The sequence below is a fragment of the Elgaria multicarinata genome, chromosome 10 (genome assembly GCF_023053635.1).
Source record: "Elgaria multicarinata webbii isolate HBS135686 ecotype San Diego chromosome 10, rElgMul1.1.pri, whole genome shotgun sequence".
Taxonomy (NCBI): Eukaryota; Metazoa; Chordata; class Lepidosauria; order Squamata; family Anguidae; genus Elgaria; species Elgaria multicarinata.
Window position 1 is genome coordinate 93,848,307 of NC_086180.1, and position 25,725 is coordinate 93,874,031.

The 25,725-nt window shown below is 40.4% G+C and overlaps 1 protein-coding gene across 1 annotated transcript in view; it reads right to left on the reverse strand.

Moving 5' to 3' along the window:
* MFSD10 (major facilitator superfamily domain containing 10) overlaps positions 1–25,725 on the reverse strand; it is a 96,164-nt gene that overhangs the window by 1,390 nt on the left and 69,049 nt on the right. Inside the window, exons 9-11 of the mRNA XM_063135892.1 lie at positions 23,613–23,703; positions 15,577–15,624; positions 4,952–5,041 (exon numbers count right to left, since the gene is read on the reverse strand). Coding sequence (XP_062991962.1) covers positions 4,952–5,041; positions 15,577–15,624; positions 23,613–23,703 — 229 coding nt within the window. The remainder of the gene's footprint in view (positions 1–4,951; positions 5,042–15,576; positions 15,625–23,612; positions 23,704–25,725) is intronic.

Here is a 25,725-nt window from a genome sequence, read left to right on the forward strand (position 1 = left end):
GTCCTACATATGGGTAATAAGTCTGTATATCCAGTTGATGTGTCTTTTAAAGCCTAGTTATTTATCATTCTCTCTCTTTCAGGTGGAAATCTGAGTATCAATGGAGATATCCCAGGCATCAATTATTCCTTTCTATATTTCCAGATCTTTAATATGGAAATAATGCTTGTGTGTTGCTGTATACACTTTTTAATTTATTTTTAATGAAAGATAGTAATGTGAGATCTGTACCTCACATTGAAATAAAGACTTTTCTATACAAACCCAAAGTTTGTCTCGTGAATCATTAATTATAAATATTAACTGTCTAAGCTGATAGGTTTCATAATATAGTTTTAATTGGGTTATTTTCCATCTTCCTTCCTCTATCCTACTGTATCTTAATGTTTTTGGTGTCCTAGGTTTTTTACTTTTAAAGATGAATGTCAATTGTTGATTGCCATATTTTAATTTTTTTGTGTGCAATATCAGTGAGTAATACATAGAACAAGTATGTACATTTTGGCATAATGTATAACCAATATTTTGCTCAACAGCGACAAGTTCATTTTGTTCCATCTTTTAATATCTGCTATTACTTGTTTCCAGATTCTTCCATAATTTAATTGGAAGGATTTGTTCATATTTTTTGAAATTTGGACTCCTAAATAACGAAATGACTTGTGAACAAATGGGATTTTTAGTTGATTAGACATGTCAATTTTATCTTTAGGAGGTATACTGTAACATAGCAAATCTGATGTTGTGTAATTGACTTTCAATCCTGATGCTTTCTGGAAAGGTTCTAGTTCCTCTTTGATGTGTCTTATGCTTGTTTTTTTTAAATTTTCTAGCATAAGTATCATGTCATGAGCATACAAATTTATTAATTGGGTTTGATTTTTGATTGACACTCCCTTGATATTATCATTGTTTCTTAGTTTGTCTGCTAAACTTAATAATGGGGAATCAAATAATAATGGGGATAGAGGACATCCCTGTTTGGTACCAGACTGAATTTTAAAGGGAGATGTTTCCATATTATTAAATCTAATTCTCACTGACGTTTGAGCATAAATTGTTTGTAGGATATGTGAGAATTTTGGGCCAAATTTGTATACTTGTGAAATATTTAATAGAATATAATATTTAATAGAAATTTTAGATTTACACTGTTAATGGCCTTATAAATCTAGAGCCAAAACTGCTAGTGGTGTTTTTGATTTTTGTGTGTGAGTGATTACTGTGAGTCTTCTAACAGGTTCTGCTATTTATCTTTTTGGAATAAATTCAAACTGGTCTGGACGGTTTATTTTGCCTATCACTGTCTTTAGTCATTTTGCCCATATAGTAGGAAAAAAATTATAGTCCACATTTAATAATGAAATGGGCCGATATGAATCTAGAAGTTCTGGAGCCTTACCAGCTTTAATAAAAGAGTTACCCTTGATTGTTTCCACATAATCAGTAGTTGTGTTCCCTGTAATATTGCATTAAAAACTTCTGAAAGTTGTGGAATCAATAATTTGGCATATGCTTTATAAAATTCAGCTGTAAAGCCATCAGGGCCTGGTGCTTTATTAGACTTCAGGGTTTTTATAGCATTTTTTAATTTCTTCTAATGATATAGGCTGTTCTAAATATATCAACTACTCCCTCGTTAAGCCATTAATCTTATTTTCTTGTTACTTTTTAAAATAAATGTTCTGTCTATATTGGTTTTTATATACATTTTCATAATATTTAGTATTTTCCGCATTTTATTTGCACTATGAGCTTTTGTTCGTTCCTCAGTCATTAAAGTGGTGGCACAGAGTGCTTTCTACCAACTTTGGTTGGTGGCCCAGCTATGCCCCTATCTGGACAGGGATAACCTAGCTTCAGTTGTCCATACTTTGGTAACTTCCAAATTAGATTACTGCAATGCCCTCTACATGGGGCAGCCTTTGAAGATGTTCCGGAAGCTGCAGCTTGTGAAAAATGCGGCGGCCAGATTGATAGCTGGAACAGGAAGGTTTGAGCATATTACACCGATTCTGGCCCGCTTGCATTGGCTGCCTATACGTTTCCGAGCCCAATTCAAGGTGCTGGTCTTAACCTATAAAGCCCTACATGGCTTGGGACCACAATACCTGATGGAATGCCTCTCCTGACATGAACCTACCCGTACACTGTGCTCAACATCTAAGGTCCTCCTCCGAGTGCCTACTCCGAGGGAAGCTCGGAGGACGGCAACAAGGGAGAGGGCCTTCTCAGTGGTTTTTCACGCAACTGTATGAACCCACCAAAAAGAAAAAAAATCTGTGCTGCCCCTCAGGAGTGCTACAAGCACCTTCCTGCAATATGAACTTCTTACACTAGAATAAAAGAAAAAAATAACAAAGAAAAAAGTGTAAAGAAAATAGGAAGAGGGAGATAAAAAGGAGAAAAAAGAAAAGAGTTTTTTTGTTTAATTTCTTGTGTTAAATGTGTGAAGATGGTATGGCAGGGTTTAAAATAACGGCACAGTTTTTGTTGTTGTCACAATATGAGTGACTCCACTAGTTTGAATGAAAGGCCCCATGAATAGGGAATCCCCATTTCTTGTCATTGTAAGGTGAAGGGGCGTAGTCCTCTGTGCATTTGCTGTATTTCTCGGGCTAAGTCCTCTTTTTTATTATAACAACCAAAGCATACGATTATATCTCGTGGTGTGTTTGTTTTCTTTGGCCCCAATGCATGATTGGCTCTTTCTTAGTCACCAAGATCAATGGGGAAATCAGACAGTTATAAGATCAGCTATTTTGCCACAAATGGTTTTGCATTGTTTTCTTCTAGATCCTCAGCTATTCCATGAAGTCGCATGTTACAGAGTTGATTTATGTTTTCCAGCTCAATCAGTTTTATTTTTATTTCAGAGGCTTGTTTCTTTAATATTTTGTATTTCTCCTCTTTTGCTGGCACCTTTTCCCACAGCCCTCACAGCTGTTTCTCACCCCACTTTAACCACTTTCTGCTTTAAATACCCCTATTTAGCACCCAAAATTTGTGTCCAAGTATCCATAAATTCTAGTTTAAATTGTTTTAAAAATTGCAATATTTCTTCCTTTGTTTCTGTATTTGTAATCTCCGGTGGAGTTGAGGACTCACCCCTCCCTTGTTCATCTCTGAAACATTAAGGCCTTAGCTAGACCTAAGGATTATCCCAGGCAAATGGAGGGGTCATCCCAGCCTGCTCCCAGGATCCCTTGTGTGTCATTTGGATGCACAGGGATGATCCCGGGTGCTATATAAATAATAATAATAATAATAATAATAATAATAATAATAATAATAATTCTGAGATATAGGCCTTGTCTAGCCATGGCCTAAGACACTCCAGATGCCATTTCGTTTGTAGAGCTGCCATGTGTTACTCGCAGTTATCTTTCAGCTTGAAATAAGCAGTGCTATCTTTCTTTTGCTTTTTAATCAAGTCTCTTAACATTCCCCTTACATTCCAAGTTTTGCTTTGATTCAAGCAGTTTTTTTCTGCAGTTTGGGATTGTTTTATTAATTTGGCTGGGGAGCTCCTCTCTCACATTGCCATACAGTCGGCATTGAGGCTCCACCCCCAGCCTCCCCCACCCCCCGGGGGACCCTCTACTTCTGTCCAACAATATCAAGAGAATGCTGGAGTACCAATAAAAGAATACTTCGTTTATTCAAGATAGCAGATGTTAGATTAGGCTCCCAAAACTCTACAATGAGAGAATGTGAAAGTGATTAAAGTGTGACTTACTCCTACAAGAAGTTTGTTGCATTTTAAAAAAAAACAGTTTTGTTTTCTTCACCTAACATAAGCTGTATGGTGGCTGCATTCAGTGAACAGCAGCTGCACAATGCAGAGTTCAAAAGTTCTGCAGCTCTTCTGTCAACCTTTACCCTTGCTGGCTTGGTCAACCTTTATGTATTATGTCACAAAAGTATTAAAATGGTTGCTAAGATTGATGTAAATATTTCTGGAAATTGTACATTCCCCCCTTCCATGCTAATATATTTTAAAATGAAAAGTGCTGTGAAGTCCAAACTTCACCAATGAGCAAAATAAATAGAGGCAGTATTCATGCAGTAGGGATTCCTCCTGGAAGGCTCTGTGGACCAGATAGGGAACTGCCCCTGCTTCAGACCATCTGGAGACTGTGTACGAAGACATAAACCAGGCATCCTTTCTGTTGTTTGTGATGTGGCCCCTGAACAAAGTCTTCAACTTTCAAATTGTATTACAGACTTTTTGCCTTTTTGTCAGTTTGCCCAGTCCATTAACATTGTGTGTATACTTTTCAGTCAGTCATGGCAAACATCAATGACTATTTGGTGTAATGTGGTCACCTAGGGGTGACCACATTACACCAACTTTAAAATCACTTAACTTGCTGCCAATTAGTTTCCATGTGAAGTATAAAGTATACTTCACATGGTGAAGTATACCTTTAAAGCCCTACATGGTTTGGGTCCCGGTTACCTACAGGATCACCTTCTTCCGTACAATCTGCCTCGCACACTCAGGTCCTCTGGGAAGAATTTACTTCAGCCAGCCAAAACTAGATTGACAACTATTACCCAGAGGAACTTTTCTTCTGCCACTCTCAGACTGTGGAATGGCCTGCCAGGAGAGATTTGCCAACTCAACAGTCTTTCTGAATATAAAAAAGCTATAAAGACTTATCTCTTCCAGCAAGTCTACCCAGTCAAATTTTAAGAAGTCTGGCTGTTATTTTAACAATGTATTAGTTTTATATGTTTTATGTATTTAATGTATTTTATAACATTTTTGTATTTCATGTTGTTCCCCGCCTCGATTCAGAGGGAGAGGAGGGTAAGAAATAAATAAATAAACTATTATTATTATTATTATTATTATTATTATTATTATTATTATTATTATTAGTCCAGGACAGCAGCCTTCAATTAACTACAAGCATGTACATACTGTACACATGCATACAATTACCTGTTGCTGACACGATTGGTCCAACAGTTCTTGCAAGGGCCCCCAGACTTCTTAAGATCCCCATTACTGTTCCTTTTTGGCTTGCTAATCCTGTGAAAATAAGAGTTGGACACCAGTCTTTTCTGTCCACATGCTTCGTGTTTCTTTTTAACATTATATTTAATCAAAGCAATTGCCTTCACTTAACTTTTTAGCAAATTTCCTCTTGACTAAGGAGGAGTGGTGAATGAGCAGTATACCCTCACTCGAGAAAACAATAATTGTGTTATTTTTAACCTTTCTTCTTAGCTTTCACAGCAAGGGAAAATTGAATGTCCAGCACCATCAAGGAAACCCCATTTTAAATAAAAAGAAATGCAGAGTGCTGCTAAATTGGAGGCATACATTTAAAAGAACTGAGAAATTAAATTATATAGGATATGATTTTTTTTGGGGGGGGGGAAGTGTATCTTTAAACTGAGGCCCTGCTAAGATTAGGAAGAAGACAAGAGAGGCTTTTATTGCATGAACATGATTGGTCAGGTCACTTACGGAAGTTTGCAGGTCCTTTACATGATGTTGACAACCTGCATAGTGTCTCCCACACTTTTTGACCTTTATTCCGCTTTTTAAAAGATCTGAGACAATCCAATAAGGAACATTAATCTGATATATTGGCAGCATAATGGCTGCATAATGAAACATTTGCCAAGAAAGGAAGTCCTTGATTCAAAGCAAGGGTCTGCCCATGTCAAGAACCTGATCTTAATCCCACAAAGAATCCAGCTTCTGGTAAGGATCTGGCTTCTGGTAAGGATGCAGAATTTTAGCCTCATGTGGTGAAATCCTGAGTCCACTTCCTCCCAAGCCAGGCTGGACATATATGTTGGTCAGCAGACCCAGATCTGAAAATTCAATCCCTGCTGCAAAGTGGTGGGGTGAGGAGGAAGAATCAATAGTGGAGAAGCAGCAGAGGGGGCTTGTTTATCCGTTGCCTAGTTTGTTAGGTCATGGCAAAAAGCTGCTGGGTGAGGGGTTGAAGGAAAGGATAGCAGGCACAGAAGTGGCTTAAGCATGCTGCTCTTGCTGACCCTAATCAGTTTCAAATCAGACCTACCATTTTGCAGCTATTCAGTGCAACTGAACATGTAGCTCCCTGGTCAGCAGCATATCCAGCATAACCCAAGTTCTTCAAGCATTGAAAAAGTGAGACCATGTTTGTACCCTTTAACCCAGCCCTGGCCTTGCAGCCTCTGAACCAAGGACTGCTTCAGTGGCAGTATGCCTGTGTGCACCAGTTGCTGGGGAATATGGATGGGAAGGTCCTGCTTGTTCATCCCTGGCCGATGGTGGATGGGCCACTGTGTGAACAGAGTGCTGGACTAGATGGACCTTTGGTCTGATCCAGCATGGCACATCTTATGTTCTTAGTTGATTTTTCTGTGTTGAAGAGTTTCTACCTGGTCTGTTCGTGTTTCTAGAGAATCTTATAACATGAAATCTCTACTGGAAAGTGTTGCTCAACAAGTTTCCCTGCCAGGAAAGAACAATTCCATCTTTACTGCCTGAAAACCAAAATGAGTTGCTGAAATGCTTTCTCATTTGGACTTTCCATCCAAACAGGACCCTTGTCTGTCTGAACCTCGTATCATTAAAACTGCCATAGAATATAATGCTGGAAACAACTTTTTCATGGACCCTGGATTCTTGTTTGCCATGAACCTTCATCTTTGATTGGCCAAAATACAGTCTGGTCAGAACTATTCATGACTCCTAAACTGTTGTTCACCTTGACACATGTATGGTAGAAATTATCAATGTAGAAATTGTTTTTCAACCTGATCTCTGCATGTGTGCATCTATTTTCAACCTGTTCTGAATTTAAGCCTGTCTCCTGGACCATGTTCTGCCAGGGGGCATTTTCAATAGAAGCCCTGAGGGGAGACCTCTCTGCTTCTCAAGACTCATTCTTGCCAGTTGTCTCTATAATGCCTGGGGTTCTAGTCGTGGCTCCTCTTGAATTATGAACAATGACCTGTTCTGGTATCATGAAGCCATGGGGCATTAGCTCTTGTCATGTCTAACTTTAATGCCCCTGTGTCGGGAGAAGGTGTTTCAGGTAATCAATCAGAATCAAATTCAGAACTAGAAGACACAGTGTCAGACACCAGCCAGCCAGTGCCAGTGGGGGAGGAAGCTCTCACGGGAGAGGCCTCAGCTGGGAGTCGCCCCCCCCTCCAGAGCTTATCTCTTCAAGGCCAAATTCTACAAGCTCAGTGGAAAGGGAGGGAGCTTCCGGGGGTGAGCATTCCTATGCACTAACTGATGCTAGGGTCCGCCGGAAGCTAAAATGCTCAGCGCAGACAGAGGCTGTGAGAGTTGGAGAGATTACGCCAGAAACTACCACTGCACCAGCCGTTTTGAAGTTACGGACATTTGAGATGCTATTTCTTTTCTTTTTGAACGGACAATTGTCTTCCTTAGTTTGCATAGTTTTGCCTAGGGGGTCGTTTCACAGCGGTGGCCTCTATACAGGTTAAAGAGACGTTTGTTGCTTGAAATAAAGCTTTGTGGATCACTTACCAAGTTTCCTCATTTCTCCTCCCATTGAAAGCATGAGCAACAACAGCTCTCGAGTTAACTCCTAAGGTTAAGGGCTATGATCTCTGACGTATGATCTATGTCACCTCATCTGCTCCAATAAAGTTAAGTCACTAAATCTGTGTCTCTTAGGAAGCTTAAGGAAGCTTAGACCCCATGACTGCAAGCATCCAAACTATTCTTATTTCATTCTTCAACCTTCACTCTTACATTTTTACGTACAAGTGGCCTAACCATATTAGATATTTTTCCAAACTTTGACTTTATTACAAACCACCACCACCATAAAAAGAAATGTGACTGAATCAAAGTACTTTGCAACTCTCTGTTTTTGCTTCCAGCATGCGATGTATAATTGCCTGTCTTTCTCTGCTACAATTCAGAATCAAGACTATAGTCCTACCTACTCAGTCTTCTCCCAAAAGCGGGTCTATGACCCCCCTGGAAAAAGTGAAGCAGAAGTTGAGGGGGCAGGATTACAGTTTGAGATTGATAAACAAATGGCCAAAGAACACCTAATTTCCTCCAGGGCCTGATGAACTGCATCCTAGAGTAATGAAGGAGCTAGTGGAAGAACTCTCAGAACCTTTGTCTATTATCTTTGCAAAATCATGGAAGACGGGTGAGGTGCCGGATGACTGGAGGAGGGCTAACGTTGTCCCTATCTTCAAAAAGGGCAAAAAGGAAGAACCTGGGAACTACAGACCAGTCAGTCTGACATCCATCCCTGGGAAAATTCTGGAGCAGATTATAAAGAAGTCAATCTGTAAACACCTTGAAATCAATGCGGTGATCACTAGAAGCCAACATGGATTTGTCAAGAACAAGTCCTGTCAGACTACTTTGATCTCTTTTTTTGATAAGGTAACCTCCCTTGTGGACTGTGGGAACGTTGTGGACGTCATATATCTTGACTTCAGCAAAGCTTTTGACAAAGTACCACATGTCATTCTGATTAACAAACTAGCTAAAAGTGGGCTAGATGGAACTATTAGGAGGGTTCACAATTGGCTACAGAATCGGACTCAAAGAGTACTTATCAATGGAACCTTCTCAAACTGGGGAGAGGCAACGAGTGGGGTACCGCAGGGCTCAGTCCTGGGCCCAGTGCTCTTCAACATTTTTATTAATGATTTGGATGAGGAGGTTCAGGGAACACTGATCAAATTTGCAGATGACACCAAATTGGGTGGGATAGCTAATACCCTGGAAGACAGAAACAAACTTCAAAGTGATCTTGATAGGCTGGAGTGCTGGGCTGAAAACAACAGGATGAAATTTAATAGGGATAAATGCCAAGTTCTACATTTAGGGAATAGAAACCAAAGGCACAGTTACAAGATGGGGATACTTGGCTCAGCAATACTACAAACGAGAAGGATCTTGGAATTGTTGTAGATTGCAAGCTGAATATGAGCCAACAGTGCGATATGGCTGCAAGAAAGGCAAATGCTATTTTGGGCTGCATTAATAGAAGTATAGCTTCCAAATCATGTGAGGTACTGGTTCCTCTCTATTCGGCCCTGGTTAGGCCTTATCTAGAGTATTGCGTCCAGTTCTGGGCTCCACAATTCAAGAAGGACGCAGACAAGCTGGAGCGTGTTCAGAGGAGGGCAACCAGGATGATCAAGGGTCTGGAAACAAAGCCCTATGAAGAGAGACTGAAAGAACTGGGCATGTTTAGCCTGGAGAAGAGAAGATTGAGGGGAGACATGATAGCACTCTTCAAATACTTAAAAGGTTGTCACACAGAGGAGGGCCAGGATCTCTTCTCAGAATGCAGGACACGGAATAACGGGCTCAAGTTAAAAGAAGCCAGATTCCGGCTGGACATCAGGAAAAACTTCCTAACTGTTAGAGCAGTGCGACGGTGGAATCAGTTACCTAGGGAGGTTGTGGGCTCTCCCACACTAGAGGCCTTCAAGAGGCAGCTGGACAAGCATCTGTCAGGGATGCTTTAGGGTGGATTCCTGCATTGAGCAGGGGGTTGGACTCGATGGCCTTGTAGGCCCCTTCCAACTCTGCTATTCTATGATTCTACTCTGTATATAGAGTTGCTCACCAAAGGAAAAATGAGTGAGCTCATGGAAGAGAGCCCTTTTCAGATTCAGGTTAGTATTACTATGAGTTTGAACTGAATGTCTTTCGCTGTTGTTCCCCACCTCAATCCAAATGGAGAGGCGTGCAAGAAATATATTATTATTATTATTATTATTATTATTATTATTATTATTATTATTATTTTAACTTTACTTATGCACATACAGATTTTGAAGATGGGGCAATAGTTTCCATTTGCAAAATCTGTAATTTTATTTATAGACTAGCTGTACCCTGCCACGCGTTGCTGTGGCTCAGTCTGGTTAAATTGAAAAGAAAGAAAAGACAAAGCGGATGTTTCTAATATGTTTAATTTCACAATGCTTGTGGATATTCAATATTTTTAGTTGTTCCATTGTCTGTGTAGATATAGAGATTGTCTGGTTTGCCAACTCTAGAACACGCAACATATAATTGTCCACGTGAGAAGCAATCTGTGTCTAGATCTAAACCGCACAATTCTAAAGATTGGCCCTGAGCTTTGTTGATGGTGAATGCAAACGCCAATCGAATTGGGAATTGCAATCTCTTAAATTGAAACGGCATATCTGTTGGAATCATAGGAATGCGAGGAATGAGGACATCTTCACCTTTGAAAGGTCCTGTCAAGATTGATCTCCTACTATAACAATTGCCACTTCGTCTATAGTTGGAGCATTGAATCTTCCCACATGTTCTCCAGCAGGCATTTTGTCAGCATGAATAACAATCTTGTGTGTATCAGATGGCATCATGTCAATTGCTGTTTTGAACAAATGTACTAAATTGTTTTTTTCGTGAAGAAGCTCTTGCAGTTTTGAAACGATGGACCTTTTTATGCAGGTATAAATTCCGCAGCGTGCATTCAATTCATCATTGCCATCACCAATGAAATACATTTGTAGGAATTTATGCTGACTATCTTGAAACGGAAGGAAGGAGCCGGCTTTATGATAAATTTGTCCTTTGACTTTGAAAGTTGGCATAAATGGAGGTGTAATGATTTCTGCGCCGAATGACGTCATTTGGAAGCATGAGTTGTATTTCCTGATGTTAGATAGGAAATGCTTTGATTCTGCGGTATATCCGGCAAGCAAAGTTTGTAATGGCTCTGGTGGTTCTCCAAGTTGAGGCAGTTTAATTTTTCCAGCAGCGCAACACATTCCTTTTGTTTCTCCATTAAATTTAAGAGCCTTGCAATAAGGACACACTTCAGTCATAGTGCCGATGAGAACATGCCACCTCAAACTATAATCATCAGCTGGGTTGTACCGGAATGCAAGGCGATTGTAATCGTGTGATTGTTTACCATGGAGTCGTGTTTGACGCTGATGTGCTGTTTCTCGTTGACGTCTTTCAGCCCCTCTCAGCCTGTCGCGTTCATTCTGTTGAGAACAAAGCAGATCTGAAGCTGTAGAATGCGATTGCTGTGCTCGCAACCGTGCATCCTCAAGTCTGGCTGAACGTTGCTTGGCTGGTTCCTTGGCACGTATTTGAGGCATTCTTTTTCTTTTTTTCTCGTTTGCTGATGCCCGTTCTTCCTCAGTCTGATTTGCAATTTCTCGTCGCAGTGCTTTCGCTCTGCAAGTATGACAACCTAAGTGTGATCTTCTGCGAGGCATTATTTGGATGAAGTAAAGCAGATTGTTTGGTTTTTTAAAAAGGATGTTTTTACGGTGAGGAGGTTAGTGGAAACTCCTGGCAGTTACCTTTCTTCAGAATGTGTAACTGTCACAGGCGTGACATCTATATTCACTCAGCCAAATGTGAGAGAATATGCAAATAGGAGAGGAGGCAGAGGCAGTGGATTGGCCTACTGGTTGGCGATATCACAATGACTTATAAGAGCAAATAGGAGAGAACATGCAAATAGGAGAGGAGGCAGAGGCAGTGGATTGGCCTGCTGTTTGGCAATATCACAATGATCAGCAGGACTGGTTTTGAGGAGGCCTATTTCTTCGATTTTAAGACAAACTTTTGACCCCATAGAGAACATAGTTACATAACAACGCTCGCGTATTCGAACGCAATGCTGTGTCAAAATTTCAAAGCAATCGGTGAAGAACTTTCGGAGATATAAAAGCATGTTTTTACGGTGAGGAGGTTACTGGAAACTCCTGGCAGTTACCTTTCTTCAGAACGTGTAACTGTCACAGGTGTGACATCTTTCTTCAGAACGTGTAACTGTCACAGGTGTGACTCAGCCAATTGCGAGAGTATATGCAAATAGAAGAGGAGGCAGAGGCAGCAGATTGGCCTACTGGTTGGTGATGTCACAATGATCAGCAGGACTGGTTTTGAGGAGGCCTATTTCTTCGATTTTAAGACAAACCTTTGACCCCATATAGAACATAGTTACATAACAACGCACGTGTATTCGAACGCAACGCTGTGTCAAAATTTCAAAGCAATCGGTGAAGAACTTTCGGAGATATAACGACAGTAACGAACGGTCTTTTTCATTTTTATTTATATAGATAAATTATAGGGCTCTTTGCAATTACCAGTGTAATAGCCAAAGATAAGTGTTTTGAAGCACTGTTTATCTTAGTAGGAGAGTTAAGCTTACTCTCTTTCACTAAAATTATTATTATTATTATTATTATTATCATTATTTATTTATTACATTTATATACCACCCCCATAGCTGAAGCTCTCTGGGCGGTTTACAAAAGTTAAAAACAGTGAACATTAAAAACAAATATACAAAATTGAAAACCATAAAAAGCATAAAATACAAACAAAAACAGACAATATCCGTTAAAATTAGTAGTACTTAAAATGTTTTAATTTGCCTGGACCACACCCAGTGTCTTTGCAGGGCCTATTCAGATAACACGCTAAGCTGTGGTTAGGCCGCAAACCCTTTTGCAGCTAATGATTACTGAATATGTCTAAACCGTGATTATGTAACCACCATGGTTAGGAATGGTTCACACAACACACAAAGCTGTAATGTTTAGCTCAAAATGCTTAACCACCATGGCTTAGCATCTCTTCTGAACAAGGTCGTTGCAGGGACAAAAGAAATGTTGAATCGGTTTCAGATTTTGTGTCTTTTTTATTATTATTATTATTATTTTATTTTCTACAATACTTAAACATACACCATTACAAAATGAAAACAACATACTACATAAATGTTGATTAACATTAGTATCATATCTATATAACATAATCAAACTTAATATATAAGTGCACCCCCCACCTCGGGATCTCATTCCTGATTCCAAAATCTCATACTTTCTTCTGCTGGTGGTTTCCCACTTCCCTTAGAAAACGCAAATATTAGGAACTGTTTCCAGATTCCTTCAAAATCATTTGTTTTAGCTATACCTCTTCTCAATTTAATATTACAAGTCAGTTTATCATTAATAGCTATATCCCATACCTCTTTATACCATTCTTCAATACAGTAATCTCCTTGAATCTTCCAGTTCCTAGCTACAATCAATCTTGCTGCAGTCAGCAAATTCGTTATCAATTCCTTAATTTCTTTTTTACATTTTAAATCTTCAAATAGTGACAGTAATGCAACTTTTGATGTTCGTTCTATCTTCATTCCCACAATTTCTTCAGTCTCTAAAAACACCATCTTCCACAATTTTTGTACATATTTGCATTCCCACCACATATGTAAATATGTTCCTTTTCCCCCACATCCTTTCCAACAATTTGCTGAATGCTGATTATTTATCTTATTTAATCTAACCGGGGTTAGGTACCACCTCCATATAATTTTAAAGTAATTCTCTTTTATTCTCACTGACATATTTCTTAACGCTCTTTGTTTCCATAGTCCCTCCCAGCTCTGTTGTCCTATTTGTACATTCAAATCTGTCTCCCAAACCATTTTTCCTGAACTATCCATCAACCTTTTCTCCAACAATATTCTATATATTTCACTCATTAACCCTTTTGACGCTGTTCTTTTCCCCTTATTTTCTTTTTTAACTATTAATTCCTCAAACTTTGTCAACTCTCTACAATCTCCATTTTCTCTTACTCACTTTTTGGTCCACTGTTCTAATTGCCAATAGTTTAACCAAGTTAATTTTTTATCTTTTAAAACCTCTTCCAGATCCTCTCTTGTATTCATTTCTCTTAACCAATCCCTTAATTTCATTTTATTTTTTTCTATTAGAACTTTACTTAATCCACTCTTTAATTCCTCCGGGAAATTCTTTAGCATTATTACCGGTGATAAAGGGGAGCCGCTCAAAAGCAACTCCCCTTTATATTTACTCCAAATTTCCCAGTGAAACCTCAAGAGTGGATTACCTTTACTTTCAGCCCATTTTTTTCCTCCTTCCCTAAAGAATACATTTTCCAACCTCATCTCAATATTACTTGTGGTTTTATCCTCCATCCAATCTAAATCTCCTACTCCTATAATTGCTTCCACAATATGTCTTAACCTATTGGCTACATAATATAGGTTAATATTTGTGAGACCCAATCCTCCCTTTTTTTGACTTAAATACCATTTATTCTTATTTACCCTCGCTTTCTTATCCCCATTACAATAATTGTTTATGATATTTTGCCAACTTTTTATCTCTAGTTCTGAAATTTTTATTGGTAACATCCTAAACACAAAGTTAATCTTTGCTAAAATCTTCATTTTTTATTAAGGCTATTCTTCCAAACCAGGATAAATTTAAAATCTTTTATATTTTTCCAATTTTACTAAAATCTCTTTTTTTAAGCTATTTAAATTCTCCTTCTCTAAACTCTCTAAATTTTGTGTAATTTTAATTCCCAAATATCTAATCTGTTCGTTGACTCTCATTTCTATTCCCTTTCCTTCCCATTCATTCTCTTCCTTTTTAGTATAATTAAATAACATCATCTCTGATTTGGACCAATTTATTCTTAACCCAGTAATTTCCTCAAATTCTCTCAATTGCTGTTTAATTCTCTCCATCTTTCTTATTGGATTTTTAATAGTTAGCAAAGTATCGTCCACAAACATATTTAATTTTATTTTTTTAATACCACCTATTCTTCTATCTCCCCATCATCTCTTATTGCATTCGCCAACAATTCCATAACTATTACAAACAGGACAGGCGAGAGTGGACATCCTTGTCTTGTCCCTCTGGCTAGTCATATCTTATCCGTAACTCCGTCATTCACTACCACTACAGCTGTATTTTTAGAATATAACTGTTCTATTATAGCTTTAAATTTATTTCCAAATCCCATTTTATTTAAAACTATCTTTAGAACCTGCCAGCTCACACAATTGAAAGCTTTAAAGATATCCAGTGCCAAAATTCCCGCTTTAGTCTCAGATTTTGTGTCTTAAGCCAACTCCAAGTGTTGGGAAAAAATCTGGCAGAAATCTAGGGCCTTTGCTAGACCTACCACATATTCCAGGATGGAGGAGGGGTGATCTCGTGTTGTGAATAACGTGAGATCCCTCCCTTGTTCACACATCAGGCAAGGCGACCTCAACAAGAGAGCCATCATGCCCACCATTTTTTTTTTACTTTTAAAGAGGCAGGAGCGGTCCACCGATCCTGCGCAAAGGTAAGTGTTTTTTTAAAATTTTACCAATTTTCCCCACTCCCCCCACCCTAGCCCCAATGGGCACAAAGATCCTGAGGAGTGCTGCACCCAATGCGTGGCTCCTGGCATCTCGCGAGTAATCACGCAGAGCTGGGAAAAGCCACGGAAACTGGCCACATGCTCGCAGTCTTGGGCTCAGCCCGAGACCGCAGGAAAAAGAGGGCCCAAAGTGTTGGGCATTATCCCGGGGCCAGGGAGGGATGACGCCTCCCTGAGCCCGGGATCCCCTGTGCGTCATCTGGATGCACAGGGACGATCCCAGGTATGAGCCCGGGATAACTGCTTGTCTAGCAAAGGCTTAGGTTGAAGGATTCAAGAAAACTCTGAAACAGCGAGCAAACATTTCAATAGAGATGGGCTTGTGCCTTTTCCATGACTAAATAAACACTTACCATAGCCAGACACGACTGCAGACAAACAAGGAACAACCACAGCGGCCGCTGGAAGAAAGTTAAACCTATGATATTGTTTTATGCCACTAAACAAATGAGAACGCAGGTGAGCTATTGTGGGCATTACCTTAATACATTGTCAAGGGTAGAGGAAAACAGTATGAAGCCCTGATGCACTACACCAACTTTTCATCATGTGATTTAGGAATGTCATTCCTGCAAACACATAGACAGAACAACTGCACATTTGGCAGCTCTTTTGCATAAATTTGGTTCCCCCTCTTCCCTGCCAGATAGCCCTGCATGTGCATACCACTGGCTGCTGTATGCACACACATAGCGAAATGGCTGAATCAGGGCTCTTTCTAACTCTGAAATTACATCTAGAAATCATATGCCATGAACGTACCAATCCCTGTGATGAATTTTGTACCTCCTCCACCACATGCATTAGATTGCAAATGAAAAATTTCACCATCCATGATCAATGTTCTGAGTGAATGGGGAGCTCACTCAGTATGGGATGACCACAAATAAATGTGATCCACTAAATTATTGGTGTAGTGGGTCTAATAGATAAGGTGATCAATAAAATAAGGATTCTGTAAGGTTAAATGCAAATCAGGAGGGTGGGTTGGTATAACTTTAATAAAATTGAAAGGGTTTCAACAATCTTCCTGAAAATTGCATAAGCCAGAAAGAAATGTCTATTTTACATAACCTGAAAATTTCAGGACTGGTTAAATATTGAAGAAGAAGGAGCAGTTAACAAGAAACGATAAAGAAAAACTTTGGCCATGCAAACGTGTTCTGAAAACAGGTTGGCAGCCATTTGTGACCATCTCTTGTAAAGCCACAACAGTCTCATATTTTAACCATTTATGTTTTCTTATTCCCTTTCTACTGTAGTTGGTGGAATAGAATTTCTTTTTTAAATTATTTAATTCACTTATTTTTAAATAATTTTTATTTGCTAATGAAAGCCTATGAGAGTTCATAACACAGCACTCGGAATGTTGAAGGTGGGGGGAGGATAACCCCCATTTGGAATAAAAGCAGCAGCAACACATTTCTGGGGCCTCTGTGTGTATGTGAACAAGCAATCTCCTCAGCTTCACCAAACCCTACCACTTCTGCTTACTGGTCTTACCCATTCCCCTTCTTTAATCGTTTGTGTCACTAAGGTCACATTTTGGGCTCAAGTGCTGGGAACAGAGGGCTCTGAAGAAAGCTACAGCATTGAATAGGAGTGAAAATTTGGTCTTTCCAGAGAGAAAATTTGCTCTGTCTTTCCTTGAAGGCAGAAAGTTATGCTGCCTGAACTCTGAGAAGCAGATTCAACCTGGTTCTTGCCTCCCTTATGGAAGAAAAAGAGTCCTCTTTTCTCCTTTTGAACATATGAGACTATTTGGGGCTATCTTTTCCCAAGCCAGTTTCTTTGAGCCAGGCACTTGGCTCCTGAGAAGCTTGGTGTAGTTTTTGCTCCCTATTTGATTTTGCTCACTTGTGAAGTTTGGGCTTTTGTTCACTCTCTAACTGGATTAATTTTCCCTAACTAGACTTTGTTGAGTTCTATAACTTGGATTCTAGTAGAGGTTTCTTTCAACCTTTCTCTTGGTTCATGAAAGCCTGGTCTTCAGATCTCTTCTTGGGATAGGTAGCTATACATTCCTTTAAAAAAAAAAACACAAAAAAAACCTTCATCCCTGCTCCCTTACTTTTTCCTAAAAGTTTGACCATATTGCTATAAAGTTGAAAGCTTCAAACTCTTCATTTAACTAGTTTGGACTGTTGGAAATTTAAGTAGAACTAAGAATTTTTTTAAACTGTTTTGAGCCTACTCACATTGTTTTGGGCCTACTCGTGTTGTTTTTCTAATAGGTAGGGTGACCATACATCCAGTTTTGACTGGACATGTCCAGAAACGGGGGTCCCAATCTCGGTCTGGGGGAAAATACCCGTTTTTCCCGTTTTGTCTGGGAAAAAGGCATTTAAAAAATCAGTTTAGCTAAGGCCCTCCAGTCTTCCATCCGGGCCTTTCCTTGGTAGACATCACAGCAGTGACCAAAGAGAGCCCCAGATGGAAGACAAGAGGGCCTTAAAAGGTGCATTTCCAAAATGCGGAAACACACCGTTTAAGGCCCACCCACACTTCCATCTGGGACTCTCCTTGGTTGCCGTTGTGACATCAACCAAAGAGAGCCCCGGATGAAAGCATGGGCGGGCCTTAAACCATGCATTTCCAAAACACGCGGTTTAAGGCCTGCCCACACTTCCATCCAAGGGGATTTCTGGAAAATCATGATTTAAGGCCCGCCTCGCTTCCATCCTTGGTCATTGCAGTGACATCACAGCAGGAGAGCCCCGGATGGAAGTGTGGGTGGGCCTTAAAGTGCATGTTTCTGAAACGCATAGTTTAAGGCCTGCGCACGCTTCCATCCAAGGGGAGTCCTGGATGGAAGTGTGGGCAGGCCTTAAAGCATGCAATATAAAAAAAAGGGTATGGTCCTTAACAAAACAGGCTAATATCAACAAGACAGGAGTTAGGAAATTGGTTGTATTTACAAAATACCATCACCAATGCTTAACTGCTATAATGAACATTGATACACATTGAAAGTGCAGAAATAGCGCATAAAAACTAATAACAGCCGTATAGTATACAAGTGTGCACAAAAGAGTTTAAAACAAGAGTTAAAAACAGGTCAAACGCGTTTTGACAGAGGTGTCTTCTTCAGTGACCCCTAAGTAAGCAGAGCTCCTGTGTATGTATAAAAAAGGGCTGACTCCAATTATAAAGCCCAGGGTTAAATAGCCAGTGTCACTCCCATAAAACTAATTACACGGGGCTCGATATCATTGTTGCTGACTATGCTTCACTGCTGGTTTATGTGCTATTTCTGCACTTTCAATGTGTATCAATGTTCATTATAGCCGTTAAGCATTGGTGATGGTATTTTGTAAATACAACCATTTTCCTTAACTCCTGTCTTGTTGATACAAGCCTTAAAGCACGCATCTTGGAAACGCACGATTTAAGGCCCGCCCATGCTTTCATCTGGGGCTCTCCTTGGTCGCTGCAGTGACATCACTGCAGCAACCAAGGAGAGCCCCGGATTGAAGTATGGGCGGGACTTATGCTGTGTTTCCAAAATGTGCACTTTAAGGCTCGCCCATGCTTCCATCCAGGGAGAGTCCTGGATGGAAGTGTGGGCAGGTTTTAAAGCACGCGTCTCGAAAACATGTGATTTAAGGCCCACCCATACTTTCATCCAGGGCTGTACTTGGTCGCTGCAGTGACGCCACAGCGGCAACCAAGGAGAGCCCCAGATCGAGAGGCGACGGGCTGCAAGCTGCGTTCCCGCACTTCTGGGAATGCAGGCTCCAGCTCCACCCGTCACCTCTTATCACACATCTGGGACTTTCCTTCGCCGGCACAATGACACCAACAAAGAAAAGCCCTGGATCGATGTGAGGCGACGGGCTGGGGGCCGCGCTCTTGCACTTCTGGGTACGCGTCCTCCAGCCACCCCCAGTGCTGAGGAAGAAGGAGAAGAGAAAAAAGAGGAGGAAGAAGAAGAGGAGGAGGAAGAAGAAGCAAGTAGAAGGTAAGACAAAGGTATGTGTGTGTGTGAGAGAGTAGGGTGCCTGATTGTTTGAGTGAATGGGGTGGGTGTGTGGGTGGGTGTTGGCAGTATGTGTGTGTGCTGGCAGTGTGTGTATTGATGTGATGATGTCTGAATGGGATGCCTGGTTGTTTGACTATGAATGGATGCATGTGCATGTTTGCACTCTGTGTGTGTGTGTGTGTGAGGGAGGGCTGTAGTTTTCTGCGTATTGGGATGATTTGGAGGTGATATTCCTATTAAATAATGCATTTTGACCCATAGACCTTCCTATCTAATTTGTTTGATATAATTGGCATGATGTATATTTTGTAAAAATTGCTGATAATTGTCCATCCTTCTTAAAAATCTTTTTAAAAAAATCAACAGGGTTGCCATTATTATTATTATCATCATCATTATCTTTGTTTTCTTGCTCATGGTGGTTTTTTTAGATGAACATGATGTACTTTGCCAAGTCATGGTGTCTTTTACTGATTCAGAAATTTCCTGACTATTGAATATGTTTTAAGTATGACTGCTTTCTGGATGTTGGCGTGCATGTATTTTGGTAGGCCTAATTTCTGAAGGTTTTCTTTAAAAATAAAATGATGTGATACTGGTGACTGATGTGACTAACAGAATAATTGTAACTTTTTCCTGTTGCCATAGTTCTTTAACTTCCATAGCCAGTGGTGTATATTTTTCTCTCTTTTCCTTTTCTGCAACATTTTTGTCATTAGGAATTGCTATGTCAATGAGGTAGGTGAGTTTTTCTTTGTTGTTTTTCACTGTTAAGTCTGGTTGAAGTTGAAACAAGCTAAGAGGTGCTAACTTTTAGTCCATTTTGTTCCATGGCTAATGTTTGCAGGCTAATAGTAGTTTATAATCTTTCTGAATGCTTGTTTGCTGTACTAGATTTTTCTGTACTTGTCAACTGCTTCATTTGTTCAGTGGTAGAATCATAGAATCATAGAATAGCAGAGTTGGAAGGGGCCTACAAGGCCATCGAGTCCAACCCCCTGCTCAAGGCAGGAATCCACCCTAAAACATCCCTGACAGATGCTTGTCCAGCTGCCTCTTGAAGGCCTCTAGTGTAGGAGCGCCCACAACCTCCCTAGGTAACTGATTCCACCGTCGCACTGCTCTAACAGTTAGGAAGTTTTTCCTGATGTCCAGCCAGAATCTGGCTTCCTTTAACTTGAGCCCGTTATTCCGTGTCCTGCTCTCTGGGAGGATCGAGAAGAGATCATGGCCCACCTCTGTGTGACAACCTTTTAAGTATTTGAAGAGTGCTATCATGTCTCCCCTCAATCTTCTCTTCTCCAGGCTAAACATGCCCAGTTCTTTCAGTCTCTCTTCATAGGGCTTTGTTTCTAGACCTCTGATCATCCTGGTTGCCCTCTTCTGAACACGCTCCAGCTTGTCTGCGTCCTTCTTGAATTGTGGAGCCCAGAACTGGACACAATACTCTAGATGAGGTCTAACCAGGGCCGAATAGAGAGGAACCAGTACCTCACGTGATTTGGAAGCTATACTTCTATTAATGCAGCCCAAAATAGCATTTGCCTTTCTTGCAGCCATATCACACTGTTGGCTCATATTCAGCTTATGATCTACAACAATTCCAAGATCTTTCTCATTTGTAGTATTGCTGAGCCAAGTGTCCCCCATCTTGTAACTGTGCATTTGGTTTCTATTCCCTAAATGTAGAACTTGGCATTTATCCCTATTAAATTTCATTCTGTTGTTTTCAGCCCAGCACTCCAGCCTATCAAGATCACTTTGAAGTTTGTTTCTGTCTTCCAGGGTATTAGCTATCCCACCCAATTTGGTGTCATCTGCAAATTTGATCAGCGTTCCCTGCACCTCCATGTCCAAATCATTAATAAAAATGTTGAAGAGCACTGGGCCCAGGACTAAGCCCTGCGGCACCCCACTCGTTGCCTCTCCCCAGTTTGAGAAGGTTCCATTGATAAGTACTCTTTGAGTCCGATTCTGTAGCCAGCTGTGGATCCACCTAATAGTTGTTCCATCTAGCCCACTTTTAGCTAGTTTGTTAATCAGAATGTCATGTGGTACTTTATAAAAAGCTTTGCTGAAGTCAAGATATATGACATCCACAGCATTCCCACAGTCCACAAGGGAGGTTATCCTATCAAAAAATGAGATCAAATTAGTCTGACAGGATTTGGTCCTGACAAATCCATGTAGGCTTCTAGTAATCACTGCATTGATTTCAAGGTGTTTACAGATTGACTTCTTTATAATCTGCTCCAGAATTTTCCCAGGGATGGATGTCAGACTGACTGGTCTGTAGTTCCCAGGTTCCTCCTTTTTGCCCTTTTTGAAGATAGGGACAACGTTAGCCCTCCTCCAGTCGTCCGGCACCTCACCCGTCTTCCATGATTTTGCAAAGATAATAGACAAAGGTTCTGAGAGTTCTTCTGCTAGCTCCTTCATTACTCTTGGATGCAGTTCATCGGGCCCTGGAGATTTAAACTCATTCAAGGAAATTAGGTGTTCTTTGACCATTTCTTTATCAATCTCAAACTGCAATCCTGCCCCCTCAACTTCTGCTTCACTTTTTCCAAGGGGGTCATAGACCCGCTTTTGGGAGAAGACCGAGGCAAAGTAGGAATTGAGCATTTCAGCCTTTTCTTTGTCGTCTGTTATCAATTTGCCATCCTCATTAAGCAGTTGAACCACCATTTCTTTCCTCTGTCTTTTACTACTCACGTATCTGAAGAAAGCCTTTTTATTGCTTTTAGCATCCCTCGCTAATCTCAGCTCATTCACAGCTTTAGCCTTCCTGACGTCATTTCGGCACTTCTGCGCCACTTGTCTGTACTCTTCTTTTGTAGCCTGGCCTTCCTTCCACTTCCTATATGTATCCCTTTTTGTTTTCAGGTCATCTCTAAGCTTTTTGTGGAGCCACATTGGTTTCCTCTGTTGTCTTCTATCTTTTCTCCTTGTTGGAATTGTTTGTAACTGTGCCTTTAAAATTTCATTTTTAAAATACTCCCACCCATCCTGCACTCCTTTTCTCATTAGGCTCCCTTGCCACGGGACCTTACTTATTATAGTTCTGAGTTTATTAAAATCAGCTTTCCTAAAATCCAGAGTACGTGTATGGCTATGCTCGAGAAGTATGCTGAATGTGTGAATATGGATATGAGAAAGGTGATGGCCCTTTGGGGGGCTGGACATGTTGTCCACCTTTTTGGTTTCTAAAATATGGTCACCCTATTCACCATCCCTTCCCTATGCACTGTGCCCCTCCCAAATCACCCCTCCACATGGCAATTGACATAGCAAAAACCCTTCCATTCATGTCAATTAAAAGATGGGCCCTGAATTTTTTAAGTGCCTAGCAATGTCCATGATAGAACAATGGTTTCTAAATTTTTACTCCTAGCTTGTTTCCAATCAGAAGGCATTGTGAAGCTATTCCATCTTTTCTTCTTTAATGTTTTTTTTCTGTTAAGAAAAAAGACAGAAGTGGTGGGAAAACATAAGAGGGCTACAAACTGAATATGGTGATGTCTATATTTCCTGTATAGACACAGCAGTGTAAGAGCCTCGTTCGAAGGCTCTTACACTGTTTGCATATTGTACCCTCCTTCAACCATCATAGAAAAGACATGCTTTTCTTAAAATTGTAGTTATCTGCTCCTGGAGGACTCTGATGGTGCTGAAGGTATGCAGATAATAAGAGGAAATCCATCTTCCCTCCTCATACTGTATGTTTGGAAGAAAAGAAACAGTATCTTGCCTACCATTTTCTTGGTGCCTCTTGAAGAGTGGGTGAAATGATGTGAATGTCTTCATATGTGATAGAAAAATAATTGCAAGAACAATACAAGTTGTTTTGGCCCACAGTCAATTTAAGTTTGCAATGTGTCCCTCAGACTAAAAAATGTTCTCCATCACAACTTAAAGTGAGATTTTATTCGGTGTGCTTCAACCATTGGTATAACAACTGGATTTCCCCAAATTCCACAAGGGAGAGTTCTTAAGTTCAAGCTTTTATTTTTGGAAAAGAAATACATTTAGGATGTTCTCAATTAAGGAATTAAGTTGCAAAAGAAAAAGAACTGGTTCACTTTCTCAGTAGCCAACTGGAATACTAAGTATTCTCTAGTTCTGAGAGTCTTTGCATACTGTGCTGAAGCCCATTACCCTGATATCTGTTGGGAGACAAATTCTGCCAAAAACAGCCCTTCCCAGAAATTCTTGACATGGGTGGGTGATAACTTTCTCCTACAGAAAGGAAGGAACCAGAGGATCGGCAATCCTTGACTTGATATTGACCAATAGGGATGATTTAGTGGATAAAGTGGCAGTTATGGGAACTCTGGGGGAAAGTGACCACGTCATACTTGAATTCTTGATTATAAAGGAGGCAAAAGCTGTGTTGGAGGAGCTTACCAAAAGAGTACAACACGAGTCCTGTGCTGAGGACAATCACATTACCACTCCAGCCAATTAAAAGGAAAGCAGGTGCTGACAGCATTATTGCCTACCAAAGGAGAGAAAGGAGAGAAAGTTAGAAATCACATGGTAGGACAAACACCTGGACACGTTAATGAAAACCTAAAGCCTGTCCTACTTTGAGAGAAGCTGGTTAAAGAGGTGGTTCTCAAAGCCCCCCCACCACAAGTTCCCATCCCCTGCTGTGCTTCAGCTGCTGAGATAAAAGCATCTGCTTACACTGCCACAGCTAAAGTAAGCAAAGCTCTTTAAGATACAGTTTGGCTAGGTTACAGGCTTATGGTGATATTTGGATGAGGCATTAGGAATAGTCAGTGACTCGTCCCCTCCACCCTTTTTCCTTTGATGACTCCAAAAAGCTCCTTGCACTAAGCAACGTAGAAGTTCCCTTGTCTTAAGATAAAACAAAACAGCTGTGAAGGGAAACAGAATATCCATTAACCCCCAATTTCTTTTTGAAGGAAATTGTACATACAATTTAATACAGCAGTTTCATCTACTTATCCCCTTAATATTCAAAGCCAAAAACCTTCTATTGATCTGTCTCTGAAGTAAAGGCAGTAGAAGACTTGCTCAATCTAATTTCAAAAGTGGTGATTGACAAAGACACACTGGAGTGGTTCAGTTGTAATGACAAACCATGATGTCCAAACCAAGAAATGATTACTTCAGATCAGCCACCAAACCAGAATCTGAAACAATGCTGTGGTATCCTGCCAAAATTGATGAACCATGATTTTAGCCATTGCGCCACTTTAGGTGGTTGCCAGACTATAGAATCTTGAGTGGTTGAAAAATGAAGCTTCTCCAGCAGCTCTTGGTAGCAGTTCCCCAAAGTTCTTCCTCTTGCTGCTTTGGTCTGGCTACAGTCTTGTCTTCATGCCCACTTCTCTTTTCTTACACTTGCTTTCCTGTGTATTCAAGCCCCTGAACACAACAGGAGGCAACAGCATCAAACACTCAGTTTTCAAGATTTAATTCTTAATCAAGCCAACGTGGATTGGGACTTAGTAGACCTGGGTTCCAGTCCTCACTTGGCCATGAAGCTCACTTGACTCTCAGCCTAAAATGTCTGACAGGATTGTTGTAAGGATAAAAAAAATGGAGAGAAGGTCAGATCCTCTCGGAAGGAAGACCTTGGGCTCCTTGGAATAGAAATGTAACAAAGAAATATTTAAAGGCAATTGTTCAACTGTTAAATTTAACATTTATAATCTCCAGTGCCATAATCTCTTATGCCCAGGATACCATTTGATTCTGCAATTACATCACATCACATCACATCTCTCTCTCACACACACACATACAATTTTGTCCAAGTTTTGTGGAGAAAATGTGCATTCTCAATTTTATCTCCTGGATCCCTACCAGCACAAGTAGACCACACATTTGACTGCTACCTCAATTATGGAGTGTGCAAACAACATATGCCTACTCTGTGGAGAATGCCCCAAGGTATTTTCCCCCAGTGGTTTACTGGGTTTCAGGGAAAGTCCCTCCAAAGTGACCGTGGTGCCCACAGACACTGTAACGAAATGACACCTGTGATGGCACAGGCATCTCAGACCATCTCAGGCTAGACCCAGTACTCTCAGGTCTTTAAAACTAAGAAAGCAAGATTGCATACTGATGCTGAAATGGGAGTATTTATGTGGTGAGCAACTACATCTAGGAGATTCTTCAGAATCAGTTTCACAATGTGGTGGTGTACAAATGAGATGCATTTCTTGTGCAGTGGTGCATCTGCTGAGGAAAGAGAAATATTCAGGAGGAAACAACTTCTCAAGGACTGAAAGAAAAACTATACTTTTAATGAAAATTACACTTGCCCACCTCTGAGAGCAATTAGGTGGGTGTCCACACAGGAGAAGGCCTTCTCTGCGGTGACCCCAAACCTCTAGAACAAACTTCCATCAAAGGTCCGCCATGCACCATCCTTGCAGGCTTTCTGGATGGAGTTCCACTCCCTCCTGGACCCATCTTTGTCACTGGAGAACCAGATGGCATCAGTGGCCCAAAGCGCCCATTATCAACTTCGGTTGAGATGCCA